Source organism: Ptychodera flava, chromosome 7 (assembly GCF_041260155.1).
Source record: "Ptychodera flava strain L36383 chromosome 7, AS_Pfla_20210202, whole genome shotgun sequence".
NCBI lineage: Eukaryota > Metazoa > Hemichordata > Enteropneusta > Ptychoderidae > Ptychodera > Ptychodera flava.
The window spans coordinates 2,565,143-2,583,774 of NC_091934.1; the positions used below are offsets into that span (position 1 = coordinate 2,565,143).

Here is an 18,632-nt window from a genome sequence, read left to right on the forward strand (position 1 = left end):
AAAAAACAATGCATGGGATCTGTGTTTTATCAGCTCTTTAATATTGCTTGTTTTACAATGGTGATGTTTTCACATCTCATGTACAACACATTTTATGAGAATTGCTTTAGTCATGACCGGTGATGTTTTACAAGTCCCACATGGAAATATTTCAAGTCAGTGATGTTCACAGTACATAATTTCATCAAAAGATGTAGATTTTGTAAATTAAGGAAACCAGAGCTGGGACGTGGCAAAAACGATTGTTGTCATAATAATTTCTTGAAAGACAAAGGAGTTCAAGGCCACTGAATCCGCTATGAACAGGAAGACATACAAACCACCTAGACATGACAAAATGCAAATTACAGTTTAACTTCAGTTAAGAAATGACCTTACTGTCCAGAAATGGTGCACTACAATGGATTCTTAATCCTGTTCTTAAAATCTTGACCACCGCAATGCAGTAAAATTTGCTGCACCAAACAGACTGTAAAAATGTATAAGATCTTGGAAGATTAGCTGCTATTCAAACTAGTCAGGGGTTTGATACTATCTGTTAATCAGATATCAGATAACATCAATATTTGTTTTCTACCATTTCTCAGAAACAATGTAGAGATGAACTGTTCAGTACTTTACATTTGCTTTACGTCTTGACACATCATTTGACAATTGATACAGAAAATAGAAGACACTTCAATAAAAAAACATGTTATCTTTGTCTGTCTTGTTCCAGATTCTTGAATGCAAAATAGTTACCCCTAATGGCATAAAACACTTGTTGGGAAGTATTAGTTTTTTGTAAACTTCTATTGAACTCCTAACAAAAAAGACAGGAAACAATGAACAAATAAATAACAAATTGTCAAGTAAAATAAAAATGTTCTACAAAATATAGTCCAACAGAGCTATAAGTGACAGTTTGAAATGATATGCGTTATATCTCATTAATTTCTGATTTGTTGATGAGGTCAGTAATTTGTGAAAAATTCCAAACACTGCTATGAATTGCATCTACCAGCATTTCATTTGCAGGTTTATCAGAGGTGAAAGGTCAACAGAAATGACATTTTCTTACAAAAAGGGAAAGTTTGGCATTAAATATAACTGGTATACTATTGCAGTATTCGGAAGACTGTTGTTAACAAAGTGACCATTTTGAAAATTTAGTTTCATTTATTAATTTGGTGTACTTAAGAGAGTCCTCTTTGGAATTCTAAATTGTCTTTTGTACTCAAAGTTCTGTTTTCTTATCTTTTTTGGATTGTGTATTATCGGCATTGGAAGCACATCTGAATCCCAGATTATCGGACCCTGCATCTGCTGTATTGCCCATCCTGAAAAAACAGAGAACAATGTGGGAAATCCAAATTATCTATCAAGTTTTAGGTGTTTAAATGCTGAGATATCAAACATGAGAGATTTCTAGCTATTAATATATTAATAATCCAAACTTTATCAAATATTGCAGAATAAATGGGTGCATATCAAGTTTGTAAGATGATAAAAATAACGAAATCTGTGACATTACACATTGGTCGACAATTTTGACCTGTAAATCATATCAATGCTTAAGCGTCATCCTTTCTAAACTATATAAGCTACCAGTATGTGATTGAAGTTAAAAAGTGGAAGATGAGTGGAGTGTGATATGTGATGAGTGGACTGTGATGTGATGAGTAGATTGTGCCATGTGATGAGTGGAGTGCGCCATGTGATGGTTGGATTGTGCTGTGTGATGGTTGGATTGTGCTGTGTGATGAGCGGACTGTGATATGTGATGAGTGGAGTATTTCATGTGATGGGTGGACTATGATATGTGATGAGTGGAGTGTGCCATATGATGAGTAGATTGTGCCATGTGATGGTTGGATTGTGCTGTGTGATGGTTGGATTGTGCCATGTGATGGTTGGATTGTGCCATGTGATGGTTGGATTGTGCTGTGTGATGAGCGGACTGTGATATGTGATGAGTGGAGTGTGCCATGTAATGAGTAGACTGTGCCATGTGATGGTTGGATTGTGCCATGTGATGGTTGGATTGTGCTGTGTGATGAGCGGACTGTGATATGTGATGAGTGGAGTATTTCATGTGATGGGTGGACTATGATATGTGATGAGTGGAGTGTGCCATATGATGAGTAGATTGTGCCATGTGATGGTTGGATTGTGCCATGTGATGGTTGGATTGTGCCATGTGATGGTTGGATTGTGCTGTGTGATGAGCGGACTGTGATATGTGATGAGTGGAGTATTTCATGTGATGAGCGGACTATACTATGTGATGAGTGGAGTGTGCCATGTAATGAGTAGACTGTGCCATGTGATGGGTGGACTGTGATATGTGTTGAGTGGAGTGCTTCATGTGATGAGTGGATTGTAACATATGATGAGATGATTGTGATGATGGGTTGATTGTGCCATGTTGTGATTGTACCATGTGACAGGTGGATGTGGCATTGTGATGGGTGGAGTGTGCCATTGTGATTGGTGGAGTGTGCCATGTGCATGATGTGATGTGTGGAGTGTGCCATGTGATGGGTGGATTGTGCCATATTGTGAGTTCACAAAAGACTTCATAGTGAAGTTTATGACATGCTAGTCACGTTAGTGATCTCTCTACTCTGTTTTGCTTTGTTTATGTATGGTGGTAATAGTGTCTTCTAAACTGGAATAACATGGTACCGCCATGTACATCATTACTACATCTTACTTGTGCTGACATGTCTTAATAACTGTAGAATTACCAAGATATTCTCACCACATGATTGTATTTTCTTGTTGATAAATTCCTTTACTTTGATGCAAACATTACTGTTTATTACCAAAAATGTTCAGAAATGATGTATTTACCTAGTTGTTACCCTGGCAACATGATTAGATGATCCATCTTGAGTGTCAATATAGGAACCCCCTCTGAGGGTGTACATTGCATTAGGATCAGACTCAGCTCCTGGTGGTCTATTTCCTTGAAATTTAGTTGAAGTCCATTCCCATAAATTACCAACCATATCATGCATTCCTATTAAGAAAATTTTAAAAGGGCAACTTAACGATGGAATATTTAATACAGAGTTTACATTTACTACTAGTGTGACTTTGAAGCAAAGCTGCTATAAATCTCTGTTAATCAATATATGTCAAAGGATATTATGTATTATATCATACCAGTATATTGATGGCGTAAATACAGCAATCTGATTGGTTGAGGCGCGAAAAGGATCGTAGTATATTAACGATATACAACAGCTAGCATACGTGCGAGCTCTCAGCTTGAGCAAAAATCTGTGTTTTTGTTGTTCCACGCCAGAATTTCAATATACTGTTATGATATAATAGCAATAAATCACACCCAGCAACAGTATACCACTCAATTTTGACCAGTTCACTCCATATATACACTCGCTATCAATCGTGCATATATGTTGAGAACTGGTCAAAATCTCGGGGTATACCGTTGCTGGGTGTGCTTTATTGCTTAATATACTGCTAAGTCATGTGACATATCACATGACATATCACATGACATATCACATGACATTCTGTATCACTCTCATGTGTGAGTGACATGAATGAAGACTAAAACATACCTAACCACTCTCAAAGGCTTAAAGAAAAATTGTTTTTTCTTTCAATAAATTTCTCCTTACCATAATCATTCTGTGGTGGATAAGCATCTACTGGTGAATTTCCATGGTAACCATCTTCTAGAGTGTTTGTCCCAGGAAACTTACCCTGTAAGAGACAGACCACACAAAAATTAAATATGTAGCTACAAAAAACTGATTCATGGACATCATAAATTGGATATAATATATTATCATCTGCATTATTGTTTTGATAATGGCAGACACTTAATTACCTCATTGAATGAGGATTTTTTAGGTCAAATGTCACACATTACCACTACTACTGGCATCATATAGCCAGGAGTGGCTGCTAGAGTGGTCAACTGAGATACATAGAATCTGCATTGTGCAATTTTCATTATTATGCAATTATTATGCAAATATTTCACATTCAGTTAGAACCAGACTGGTAGGTCTCCTCCAATCAGCTGCCATGCCTCCTAAAGCAAATCTTTGAGAACAGATACAAAGTTTTTTACTTTTAATGTTAATTCTTGACCACCAACTCTAAACAGATAAAATCTAGTGACAGTGCCTCTCCCAAGTATTGTACTATTCATGTTCACTAAAAATGTTTGAATGTTAAACTGATTAGAATAGAAATTTTGTGTGTTGAGATGATTACTGTAATTCATTGCATATTGTACAAACAAGTATTATTTTCATGATGACTTTGATTTGAATTGACTGTAGTAACTATTTAGAGTCTATAGCTTGTGTGTTTTGATAATTGTAGATACTTGATTGGCAATCTGACTGGATGGAAATTCTTCACCGCTTTGAAATGCAACTATTCATATTACATGTATGAAAGTCTAAATATTATTTAAGTTCAAAATTCTGTCAGCTTTTATGCCAATATGAAGTTTGATTTTGATGGTATTTGATAGAATTTTCTCATGTTAATGACTTTGTTACAATGCATCATTGTCTAAATATATATTAGGCCAAAAAAGATAAATTGTGCTTTCCGATAACATGGTTTTCAAATATAGGGTAGAGGGTAGATAGATCGGCAGGAATTTTCTTCCAAAATATTTTTCATTTTTAAGTATGCATTTTTCAGGGTTTCAGGGCGGTCAAACACTGGCCACAACATTTCCAGAAAAATGTATTATACATATAAAAGAAAAAAACGTAACATAAAAGACATCCTTGTTCAAGCAAAAATGAAATGCCAAGTAACGAACGCATGATTTTGTTTTTTTTTTCTTTCTTTTTTTTTTACTTCAGTGTTTATGTAGCTCTAAAGAGTTTAGGGTCGGCTGGTAAAAAATAGGGTAGGCTGGTAAAAAATAGGGTAGGTTGGGTTATCGGAACAGCTCAGTTTTTTTTGTTCGGCTTTAGCATATCTAAATCCATATGTAGCATGTGTATGCTGGAAAAAATTCTTTTCTCTGTTAATTTTCTGTTCCTATTAAATATTCAATGCCTTCATTGAATAACTTACTTGTAATTGTGATACAGTTTTGAATGCAAACCTTTGATGCTGTATATTAGATGACACATCAGTTTCTCATACTTACTTACTGTTGTTTTTATAAAATTTAAAGCCCCAGTGCTGCTAACTTTTGATAATAATTTCACCATTTTTATTTTGAATGTGAATCATAATTCCTTGTTCTTCTCCCCAAGAATGTTGATATACACAGTATCCAGCTTGTCAACTCAGCCCCTATGATTGTAAAGTGCATTGTTATTGTTGAAAACTGACTTCTGGTCCGGACTAGAATTTAAATGTAAACAATAACCATGCATTTTACACATATAGATGCTAAGTTGACAAGCTAAATAGTGGGTGTTTCAACATTCTTTGGGGAGTAGAATAAGAAGTTGCAATTGATTTATAAAATCAAAATAATGAAAAAAAACATCAAAAGTTAGCATTACTGGGGCTTTAAGCAAAACAGTATATGTATGATCAATGGTATTAATACTTTAGATATAAAACAGAGACTGTAACTTACCTGCCATATATTCATTCTCTTCTGTTCAAATTTGTTTCCCCAGGGATATTTTTTATCTGCAGTAAATGAAAGTAGACGGCATTCAATGTATAATCATCCAACAATATACATGCAGGGCTCGAAATTAGTAGTAGTCCCGCATCGACAGACTACCAACTTTTCCGTGGCTACCAAAATCCATGAAAGGGTAGCCAACACGGACTACTAAAGACCGGGATAAAAATTCAGTCAGTACTTGGCGTGCCATGTCAGGTCCGTCACTTTGCAGTCAAATCCAGTTGGACATAGTAACATGAGTCAGGGCCAGACTATGACTTTGTTATGCAAATTACAAAGACAACTGTGCAGTGAAACTTTGCAATGAAGTTTCAATATCTCAACTGATGTACTTGGATGACAGGCACAGGAAATGATGGCCAATGAAAACACATTTTCATTGCTTTTTGATCATGATGTATCAATCACAGACAATATGCCTCCTCCTCCCTAAAGAAAGCCCATGGTCTATTTTAAGCCCTGCTACAGTATGTCTAGTCGCGCTGAGAAGGTCTAGTCATTGTCATGACGACTGTCAAAATTTGCATACAACTCTGAGTGATAGGTCACCAAACTTTTGAGTATCACTGTTGTCCATTAGGCAAAAAAAAAAGAGTTTCTGGTCACACGCATCATTTCAGAACCTGCGCGTCATGGCTTTTTTGGGTTACATACTGATCAGCACAGATATCCTTGATATCCCTGTTTGCATGTCCAAAAATGCTAAACAGAAAACGGAAGTACAGTATTATGCAGCCAGTGGTAAAAGACAATAATTGTTGCATCAATAGTGCCAAACCAGAATAGTTAAGAATAAAACGAAAGAAAAATAAGAAAACCGCCTCGCTGCATCATTTTTGCTGAATGTTACTGACTAGAAACATTTTTTCGGGCTTTATACCTCTTTCCTTTGGGTATTAGGTGTGCAAGTATTCACATCAAATGACTTGAAAATTCACTTCATGGGCAGAATCATGAAAAATTGTTCTTTCTTGTCTGGTTAACCCTACACTAAAATACTCATGGGCTACCGGCCCTTGTCACTGGACCACCAACTTCAGAAAATGGTAGCCCAAGTGGACTACCAGGGAAAAAAGTTAATTTCGAGCCCTGACATGCCATATGTGTATCTATAATTCATTGATACTGTCAAAATTTGACTCAACCATGAAAATTAAAGAGACTGCAGATTCTCTCAGAGGCAAATCTTAGAATGTTCCAGAGGCAAATCTCAGAATGTTTCAGAGGCAAATCTCAGAATGTTTCAGAGGCAAATCTCAGAATGTTTCAGAGGCAAATCTCAGAATGTTTCAGAGGCAAATCTTAGAATGTTCCACAGCACCACTGAAGACCACACAAATTAACACTAATTTATGAATTAACATTATCATAGGAGGCCACCTAGGAAAACCCCATTGTTTTCATGATGGAGATCGGACGCTGTGTTCAGACTTTGAACCATTTTGTAAATTTATTCAGTACGTTGATCTGTTTATGGATTTGTGGATGAGGTAATGACAGCAAAACAATCAAGTGAGAGTTTGGCTTGCACACGGAATGATTTGAAAAATGACTAAATCAACAGGAAAGTAAAACAATATTACCTCTTTCAAGACTTATTGATGATATTACAATGTCAAGAACATATCATTGATAATGTTTGTCAACTTTAATATTGATGATTCTACAATTTCTCCGACATGCGATGATAAAATTATGTATGGATCTGACAGTATTGAAGTAATATTCCTGCACAAACTGACAAAATGGTGCATATAAGAATCAAACCTGAAACTATTTGTACACAAAGATAGAAGATATCATCAGAAACAAAGGAGCAAAATAATCTTACTTTCTAGACCGCCTCTTGCAGCAAATTCCCATTCAGGTTCCGTAGGAAGTCTAAGACCTTTCCATTCACAATAAGTCTTAGCATCGTTGTAACTGACATGTGTTACTGGATAATGTAATCGCTCTGTTATTGTACTGCCTGGTCCTTCAGGCTGTCAAATTGTAAAAGAAAAGTGTTCTTACAATACTTCAAGTTAACAAGATGTCTGCTGATCAATATTCATTCTTCCATTGAAACTAATCTGATTAATACATGCTTTGAAATCACTGAATTTTGTTTGCAATTGTTTTGATAATATTAATATAAACTATTATTTTTTATTTCATTCATTCTCTTGATTGTTCCTCTAATGATGTCAACAGTTTGATACAATTGTTCTATCGTCTCCAAAACTGTTTAGTTCTGGCAATTAATGGTTAGGTAACTGTTGAAATCCATTAAGCAAACTTGGAGAGGTGTTTGATAACTACCATTAAATTAGCTTTACTTGGCTGATCTTCTAGGCTATGTTGAAGTCAAGTTAAAGTTTCTGTTAGTTCAATGTCAGCAAGTTTGTAGGGTAAAATTTTCCTACCTGTCTCCAGTATGCCCTTGGTACAGGTACCCACCATGGTGTATTCTGATGGAATACAAGACAGTAAAAATATCAAAATTTTTATTATTAATAAGCCTTGAAATAATATTAATGAGGGTTGCATGAAGTGAATAAAGGCTCATCTTAATGAGAATGAAAACTGAATAATTGTTTGTCACAGTCTGATTGTAATGTAGGTCATTGATATGAAATCACTTGCTGCTTTTATATCTTACCGCTATTCTGTCAGTTATGTTTTCCTTTATTTCATCTTTAACAAAAGCTTCAAACACAAAACTCCACTGGAATTTTTCAGCTTCTGTTTTGAATTTTTTGGCTCTGATAAATTTTCTGTGAAGAGAAGGAAAGATGAAACATGATGTATGTGAAGTCTGGTTGTGTGTGTAACTGGTTGTGTGTGTAAGTGGTTGTGTGTGTAACTGGTTGTGTGTGTACCTGGTTGTGTGTGGAACTGGAAAATGATAAACTAGAAAATACATGGTGATCAAGCTATTGCTCACCACTCTCACTGCCTGAGTCTGTCATGTTGACTACAAGATATTGCTTCCTAACTGCTGATGTATTTCAATGTGTACTGCCACTCTGTTTCTCCTAAACCAACTATCATTCCATTCTTATCCGGAAAAATCAGGATGGCGATCCCTGATAAAATGTACAATATTTTTACTGGTAAAAGGTATATTCACCATAGACAATATATTTTTAAGAACTTATCACCTGTTTGCCATCCTGCATATTCTAGAATGTACAAGATGTGTGTAAATGATAAGTAGCCATCTCCAAGTACTGATTAAGTCTGAGTTGGACATTTCGAACATATTTACAGAGTACATTGTACAGGGTACATTAACAGAGTGCAGCTGACATAGAGAATCTAAGTCTGACTGTCAAGATCAGAACACTGACCAGAATAATGATGGCCTTGACTAAACTATCAGAAATTCAGCCAGAAATAATGATAATCTTAATCCAACTTCATGTCAAATAAATGTTTACTGTGTATTATCTGCATGTAGCATTCACACTTAGACAGTATATGAACCCATAAATTGATAAAATAGCAGGGCAATATTTGAGTATGGCCAATGTTTAACTGTTATACCCAGTGTACTGCCAAGCTTTTGCATCAGTGGGGTCTGAGGGCCCATGGAAGCTCAAAAAAGTGGGTCACTGTTGGAAAGAGGGGGGGGCCATTCTCAAGACAATTATAATAGAATATACTTTATTACGTGCTATTCCCATGTTGTTGTTTTAATATTAAAGTTTACTTGTTACTGAGTGTAACATTTCTTTCACAGTAATTGGGCAATTTTCCGAACAATGCTGGTGTTAAATCATCAAAAATAAAAATAATGTTTGAAGTGTCACAAATTTTAGAAACCAGCTGGTAGGTGTTCTGGTAATGTCAATTTTGAACCACTGGACGGTGAATGTCGCTGAATCACTACAGGATGAAAGTCAAGTGACAACAACAATATCATAAGGTTGTTCAAAATAAATTCAAAGTCTTCAATTGAAAATTTCTACTTTGAACGATCAGCAACAAATATTTTCCTTGCTTTAGATGTTCTCCAGTGTGTTAAAGCAGAGCCATAGTCAAACTGGTCTACAGGGCCACCTTCAAGCTTCACCATGGGTATGTCATCCAGTCTAACTGAGGACAATCTGTGCTGCTGTCTCCACCTGATTCTGGGTACTAAAGCCCCTTTGACAATCAGCAGTATGGATACGGGCAGTTAAACTCAACGGTGCAAGGATGATCAACTTTGGGAACTCTTCTTTGTTACATGTTGTTACATGATACATGTTGATTAGAGTCCACAAGTTAGCCATATTGTCTCAAGGGTAGCAAGCTTTGATCACCAATGGTTTTGCCATGGACCACTCCTGCCTGGTAGATTCTGCATTAATTATTGGCTCAGCAGTAGCAATTGCATCCACTTTGCCCTTCAGTGGCTTTGACATTTTAGATTCTCCATACTGGCTGATCAGGGACTCCAATTTATCATTGCCCCAAGTCTTAAGTTCATCCTCAGAACAAAATGATATTGGCCTCATAGCAAGCACACCAAAGGAATACATGAAACTGCTGTCATCATCTGGAAATCTCAGGTCAATCTTCTCTAAGATTGCATCAACAAATTTCTGCCTGATTGAGTCAATGTTCTGCTTTCCCTGCACAGCATGATTGCCTTTGAAGGTAAGTTTTCCCTTCTCAACAGTAAGATGCTCATTTTGTAGCTGATGGAGGTAAGTGTGGTGCTCTACTTCACCAGATTTCATTTTGTTCAATGCAGTTTTGCAGTGGTCTACTGACACTTGCACCATGCTAACATCAAGATCAGATTTCTGGAACACCAGGCACAGTTCAGAAACTATGGGTAAAATATCCATAAGCAGGTAGGTAGTGGCTATGAAGTCATACTTTGACATCTTGCTACCATAGCCTTTAGACTTTGCATCCTTGTCAGTGGTGAAAAATGTGATGAGTGAATCTAAACACTTGTACACAGTTTGCACGGCAAGATAGACAGACAGCCATCTCACTTCATGGACCTCCTTTATTTTGAGTCTGGGTTCATCAAGCAAATTCTGAACATTTGCCAGTCTTGTTGTACGATTGGCTGAAGCTTTAAAGAAGTAGAAAGTACCGGTCAGTACAGTTTGTATTCAACAAGGTAGGGTACGTCATCTGCTGCCTGGGAAGTTACCAATGCCAAACGGTGAGCAATGCAATGGTAATTTAAAGTTCCATTAGCTGTATCTTCTGGCGATTTTCCCGTTAGTTTTGATTGAAATGATCACTGGCTCATGTTGAAGAGTCTGTCAAATAACAGAGAATCGCATATTATTCGGAAACATTACGTGCCCGACAACTAAATAACATGTGATTTTACAACGAAAATTTCAATTTTTGTCCGGACAGAAATACAAACTCTGTTGACACGCGGATTCCGACGAAGGCCGCATTCTTCTGCACCTGCGCGAGCCATTTACAGCAATTTAAAAATAAATATTCATTACTTATGCCCGGTACTTACGTCGTAGTCCATTGTCCGAACACGTTGCGTAGCCAGATGTCAGGCAATCCACGACGCGATGTTGTTTTGATCCCGCAATAAACGTGAACTTGTACATCTCGCGTGATCGCGGCGTCACCATATATGCGTTCTCCCCAGCTCGCTGAGCATGCCAGACGTCAACAAACGAGCTCGGAAGGGCAACACGTTTGGACAAAAATTAGCAGTTTTATGTGGCTATAACATCACTAATCATGCTTGTTTCTTCGTAAAACAACATTTTGCAACAAATATGAGCCTCCAACATGGAATTTTCCGAGGTAAAAATGGTCAAAAGTTACAAATAATGGCCCTTAACATCATGGGTTATCTCTCAACATGTAGCCAGTCACACCTTTCTCCTGTGCCAGTCATTACCTTGGCTCCATCCGTATCAAGTCCCATCACCTTGGCAGGTGGTAGCTGCTTTGCTTTCATAACATCAGATAGTTCGTTGTGTATTGCTTTACCTGTTGCACTGTGTACCTCCAATTACAAAGGAAAGTAGTTGATGGCTTGAATGTATCCGGATCCAAAATTCTGCAGTACACAACCAGCTTTTTCTTCACTCCAATGTCAGTGCTCTCGTCACACAAAATACTGACGAAAGACAATCTCAGCAGTTTGTTATCTACTTGCTTGCGTATAACAGCAGCAACAGACGCAAGCATTTCACATGCGGCTTTGTTGGATGAATACAATACAGTTTTTTCAGATTTCAGACTCGACATGTGTGGACAATCAAGCTGTTCAAGTAAGTTCAGCAGGCTGTCATATTTGTTGATCGCAATATCCTCCTTTGCTATCTAGAACACAGTTCTCAGGGCAACTAAAACACTTCTTTCCTTCTCGGAATAAACTTTCTCAACAATCTTCTTAAAGTTCGAGCTCATATATTCTGCAAGTACTGCGGTTTTATGGTCACTACTGTCTGGGTGGCGAGTAAGTATACTCATTTGGAAATTCATGTTGGCTTGGGTCATCATATTTTGTTTATTATGCTTATGCATACTTTGCAAGTCATTGAGTTCTTTTTGGCATTGTAGTGGAGCCAGCTGAAATCGCGTAACCACTTTTCATGGAAACGTTGAAGATACCTCGATGAAGGCTGAGTTTCCGATGATGGCTGCTCAATGTTTTGAGACTGCACTGTTTCAGACTGATGTGTTTCCGATGTGGATGGCTGCAGCGTGCACGGATTTTCAGTTTTCAGCTGTTCATTGCAGTTTCCGACGAAGTAGACAGCTGAGACACAATGTCATGTTCGATATTGTCTCCACTCGTTCTGTTGCTGGATTTGCTCTTTTTACGGACGGACGGTCCAAAGAAACTAAGAATTGTTCTGCCTCGATGTTTTGAGCCATTCACAGAAGCCATTTTCCTTTCCAGAAAGTCGGGGGTGGGGGGGGGTACTTTCATTACTTGCCGATATGTATACATGCCGCCCAACGGGGTGGGTATTTCAGCAACTTGGTCTAAAATGGGGGTATCAATTCACAGTAAACCAGGGTCTAAAATGGGGTAGATTTTTGAGTCCCAGACAAGAACAAATTCCAACTGTCAGTTCCCGTCTTCCTAGTAGGATTTTGAGCCGCACTGAATAAGCATCGATATCTTTTTGTGTGGCAGGAAAACCATTAAAGAGACCCCCTGGCTTTAGCCAATGTAAATATAGACTTTGTTTTAAAACTGTCACTAATTGGTCAGAAGTCCATATAAGGAAGAATTTTGCTCAATAGAAAAAATCGAAACAAAGTGGCTCTACTTCTACTATCAATGGGGAAAACTAGCAGTGCCTTATGGATGAACAGCGAGGCTTCTTGTATTTTTGAATTTTAAAAATCACCAGTCAGACTGTAACTGCAGATAACTGATAACTTCAGAAGCTGGACAAAATTTTGGTGAGGGTGAAAGATAATTTCTTTCACTCAAAGTTTTTAGTACCATGGCTTGGCCAGCAACAACATAGCCGTAAATGCAGTATAGTGGTAGGCTCTGCCGGTAACTCGGTCATGCAAATGCTTGCTTTTTACCCAATTACGTTTTTGCAAATTTTGACACTATGACTTTTGACCTTGGTCAAAGGTCATAAGGTCTAAAATGGGGCCCTAAATTAACGTGATTTTAGGTCTAAAATGGGCCCCGGGTTTTTTACGTGCGGCCACACACCCCTACCACTTTTCAGAGACATGTACATACCTGAATGCAGCATTAGTGACTGGATATTTCATAATGCTGAATGGTTTCACAGAGGCTTTTCTTTGTGGTCCTTCACCATCCCTTGCATTTTTTTCGTTTGTTCCCATCAAAAATTTACCTCCTTTTAATTGTATAAGTTCTTCATATTTTTCTAAATCAGCATCTGAAAGAAAGAAATTCACAAAACCAATTGTAGTCTATCATAATGTAGTATTAAGAAAAATCCATATCACCTGATATCAAATCAAAATGTACCTGACCATCATGATGTGTTAACAAATCTAGGACAGTTCTGTCTCAAGTCTTATCAAAACTGTCAGTTGAAATAACCTTTGATCACCAAACACTGAAATAACCTTTGATCACCAAACACTGAAATATGATCAAACAATATTTTGTGTCGATCTTACATCAGTTTTTTAGTCAGGTTGGAAAGCAGATAATGCATCTGGCATTTTATGATCAATTAACCAGGTCTCTCCTGATGCAAAGCATTATCATGTGAGAGAGGCAAAAGTGTTTTTCAAGTTGTTCTACAATTTATCTATTTTCTTTGAACTGATCAAAGACACCATATTCAAATGAAACCTTAACACCTACCCTATAACAAGAATAAATTGTTTGTTTTATGGAATGACACATTTCATCACTTTTACAGTGAAGATCACATGTTGTACTACTGGAAACTTTGTCTCACTAATAGCATAACAATTTACAGCTGCAAAATTACAATTTCTTGTACAGAATATTACACCGACCACAGTTCCTTGTGGGACTGTGGACTGACTGATCAAGTAACAATCTAATCAGTCAGTAGAGATCTCACAGCTTACAGTTTAATCTACATAAAATCATCCGAATTGCTAATGTTATTTCAATCCTACTGCCAAATGGCCAATATTCCCTTGAAAAATAAACTTTGAACAATAAATTATTTGACAAAGTTAGGAAAATATCTACTGGGTATCTTTCATAATTCACTTGTACATTATCAAATAAAAAACTAGAAAATACCTCACAAATTTATTAAGTTTTTACCATTTTCTGTTTTCAGAATGTGATTTTGATACATGCAATACAGAGTCAATCTGTATCATCATGACTGCATCATGTGCAAAATGAGACAATTATTTGTGAATCTGATTATTGGATTTTGGTAAATCTGAAAACCATATTCCTAATAACCATACTTTACACACATCACAAACAGATGAATGTTTGAGACACACTATTTAAATGCTATTCTTTTGCCATATGTTGTAAGCAATTAAGATTCTAAAGAGTCATATACTGTTAAACAAAATTGCTTTATTCAGGGATTAGGAAAGCTTCCATGAGGATAGATATTAGTTTCAGAAATTTGAATTGTAATTTTAATGTTTACAGATACAGAGATTTCCTACATGATTTTAAAGGGAAATAATTGGACCACAAAAATTTGATTGCACTTTTTTGAGTATCTCATCAGGGTCCATACACGTAAAAATCACTTAGAATTCAAGGAAATTCAAGGACTTTTTCAGTAATTTTTGCGGATTACTGTTGGTCAAAACTGCCACTTTCCAGATATCATTTGTATCATTTTTGAACCTCATTTTACCATTTTTCACAATACCAAGACTGATCATCTCATCACTTATGAAAAGTCTGTGTTAATTATAAATTTTTCTGTACTTTCCAGGACTGAATTTCATTTCCAAGGATTTTTCCAGGACTTTCCTGCACTGAATATCATTCAATATCTAAATAGACTTTATCAACCCCATATGGAAGTAATGGCAATCCATTAAATGCCTTGCAACCAATCAGGTTAAACCACTTATACATCTTTAGTGACAACGCAAATTCAAACCAGCAAACCATATTTTGACAACTTATTGAAGGCAATATGTCAAATTTGCATACATCCGATTCGGAACATTTTTGATAAAATTTCCCTTTCATTGAAAATTAAAATGAAATAAAACTGATGCTAATGGTAGTGTGCACATATACATAATTACATTTAACTGGTACTTGAGAGTATTTTTATCCATTGTATGAGGTAAGTTTGTACAAGTAACCCACATAATGTATATATACTACTTTGCATTGCAAATTATATATTTCATTTTTTGTGGCTGTAAGACTTGAGGAACATATGGCAAATAAAACATACACATCAATATCTCCATATTCTCTAAAATTTATAAATATAAGTAAACAGTTTTTTCGATACTTGCAGTTAAAAAACTTTTCACAAATGTGAATAACATTCACTCTCTTAAGATGGTCCACACTGTGCATTGTATGTTTAATTGGTAATTAAAGTTCATTTTGATCATTTTTTCAAGGACCATTGTTTCTCAGTTTATGTACATCTGTTAACTATACTGATAGCTTACAGCATATGTTTCATGCAAATGTCTATCTGAGATTCCAACATGATTCACAATGTACAGAGTACACAGTCAGATGACACAGTCCATTGCTCTTGTTTTCCTAATGCTGAAATTTTTACACTATGTTTATTTGATAAATGATCGATGAGTAAATTATTTGCGTAGCAATGTTGAGGTGAGGGGAGATTGAGCGATTATCTCATCAAATAATCGGCATCAATAGGAACTTAGACAATGATCACAGTCACTCTGAGATACACTGTGGTAATTTTCTGTAAATTTTTACTTGAGTTCCTCAAGTCCAAATACATATACAACACTCCATGTCATACACAAAGTTTTGAATATGAATGTGAAAGTTTGTAGAAATACAGCCATGATGTTCATGTGTGCAATTATAAGACAAATGACCTCTTGAATTCACAACACATAATGGAGTCAGAATTAGTGTTGATAATGGACCTGCATGCAACATGAACTGCTTTGTTACATGTTGTAATAACAATGGTCTGATAACGGTTCGTTAATTTTTTGAGAACCTCTCCAGTAATAGTATGACAATTGTCACCCTATTTATCTTGCAAGTCTTGGAATATAACAAAACCTATGGAAACATTCTAGACAAATTAACTGTGTTTTCAGTCTCAGATGCATGTAATTTGGAACATTTGAGAAATCCATGAAACATGATGTAGAGTATTATGATGTCAGTTTAGTGGCATGATGGAAAGTGGCATAATATTATGCTGAAAGCATATTGCTTATGATCTGCAGTCATAGATTTCATTTAATAGAATTGACTAAGAAATTAATAGTTAAGTTTCCGGTTCAATATTTGTCACAAAAAAAACCCCTGCAAACCAGACATCTAAACATTATAAGTAAATCAATGGAAATATGATTCCGCTTCATGTATGACATAACCAGGGCTCGAAATTAGCGGTAGTCCCGCGTCCACAGACTACCAACTTTTCCCTGGGGCTACCAAAGTCCATGAAATGGTAGCCCACACGGACTACCAAGCCTGGGACAGGAAATTACTTAGTGGGCGACATGATGTTGATCGCTGACGCCACTACACATGCTATACCGACGATCATACAGTCAACCCAGATGGACACAGAAAGGACATGTCGAATTTGTTGCGACAAACTTTCAATAAAATATCATTTATATCTGAACTGATGTACTTGGATAACAGGCTCGAGAAATGATGGCCAATGAAAATTCATTTTCATATTTATTTAGTCACAATTTATCAATCACAATTGGACACAAAATTATTCAAACTGCAAAGAAAAAGCTGTCGGGCCATCCACACATTTAGCTTTCGGGGGAAATATAGTCAAAATTGCCACAAAAGTATTAGGAACATGACTGTACCAAGTTGTCATCCTGAAATTCATAGCCAATCTATTTTAGCCATGTTATGTTTACACGTGTGAGTGAAAAGTCGTTGTCATTGCGTACATCAAAGCTCTGCGTATGTGTGAATAGGTCGTCAAACTTTGAGGCGTCACCGTCGTCTACTACACATGCTATACCGTTCTCCTAAGGCCATGATCAGCAGGTATTGATGTCAAATGACAGAAAATTCACTCACTGGATAGAATCATGAAAATAAATCGTTCATTGTCTAGATATAAATAAAATATTCTTTACAAAAAAAAACCTCTTCATTCATGCATGGGCTACCAGACCTTGTCGCTGGGCTACCAACTTCAGAAAATAGTAGCCCACTGGACTACCAGGGTAAAAAGTTAATTTCGAGCCCTGATAACGCATCACAAAATAGGAAATCGGCCTGTACTAAAATCGCTTCTTCTTACCAAAGGTGATAACCAGCACCACAGGGACCTTATTTGTCTGAATAAAACGGCAATTCGTGGCAGACAGAGGCAGCGGCAATCTCTAAGTATTCTTACCACGAGTACATGTAACTTGTGAAGCGCTAGTACTACATGTGGAATCACAAACCCCGGAAGTTAACGTCAATGCGAATGTCGATGAAAACTTTGAAAATCGTGGGCGGGCAATTACAGCAAATGTTCAACTGATCATTTTACATGTGCTATGCTTCTCACCTGACATGACTTGTTTGTCTTTTTTGCAATAAGCGACGACGAACAAGCAAAACAACACCACCACGATTCCACGCGTACACGTCCTGGCCATTATTGCTATCTTCTGCTTCAATGTACTTACTGCGCAAGCGCAACACACACGACTAAAGAACTGCCAGGTTGTACCAGCAGCGGTTACATTTATTGGCTTGTGCAACAAACGCGTCGCGTTGCTACTGGCTGATCTGTTTAAACATGCATGATGTTACTCAAGCATGAGGGCAGCCAGTTTTTTTAACACTCAACATCACTACTAGGCCTAACTTGTGTAAATTATCGATGTATATTTGGTGACCCATACGAACATAATACGAGAACCAATATTTACATCTCTTCTACTTAAGTTACTGTCTAATAGTCTATTCTTTTATTTATTTATTTATCACCGTATCGGTATGTCATAGTGTGTATGTGTGTATGTGTGTGTCTGTGTGTATATATATATATATATATATATATATATATATATATATATATATATATATATATATATATATATATATATATATATATGTGTGTGTGTGTGTGTGTGTGTGTGTGTGTGTGTGTGTGTGTGAGGAACAATGTTTTTTCTCCTGAGCTTTACAAACGATAAGTTGCAAAATGCGCATTTTGGTTTATGATTACTGTCAAAGGTACAATGATTTAGAATCAGAACAATATTATCAAGCCATAATCTTCATCATAGTTATAAGTCACATAGTGACAAACACGATATACTAACAAACACAAATAGCACAGCATGGACAGACAACAAACAAGTACCGGTACATAATAAAGTCAAATCCATAGAAGAAAAATATATGGAC

At 36.5% G+C, this 18,632-nt stretch overlaps 1 protein-coding gene across 1 annotated transcript; it reads right to left on the bottom strand.

Moving 5' to 3' along the window:
- Positions 1 to 18: 18 nt before the first annotated feature.
- On the bottom strand, positions 19 to 17,947 carry LOC139136563 (inactive C-alpha-formylglycine-generating enzyme 2-like). The gene is made up of 9 exons (XM_070704301.1): positions 17,785 to 17,947; positions 13,320 to 13,482; positions 8,277 to 8,391; positions 8,041 to 8,085; positions 7,467 to 7,617; positions 5,579 to 5,634; positions 3,633 to 3,717; positions 2,836 to 3,004; positions 19 to 1,319 (listed from the first exon to the last, which is right to left on the bottom strand). Exons 1-9 carry the CDS (start codon positions 17,873 to 17,875, stop codon positions 1,217 to 1,219), a joined length of 978 nt encoding a protein of 325 aa, XP_070560402.1. The 5' UTR covers positions 17,876 to 17,947; the 3' UTR covers positions 19 to 1,216.
- Between the last annotated feature and the right edge of the window lie 685 nt (positions 17,948 to 18,632).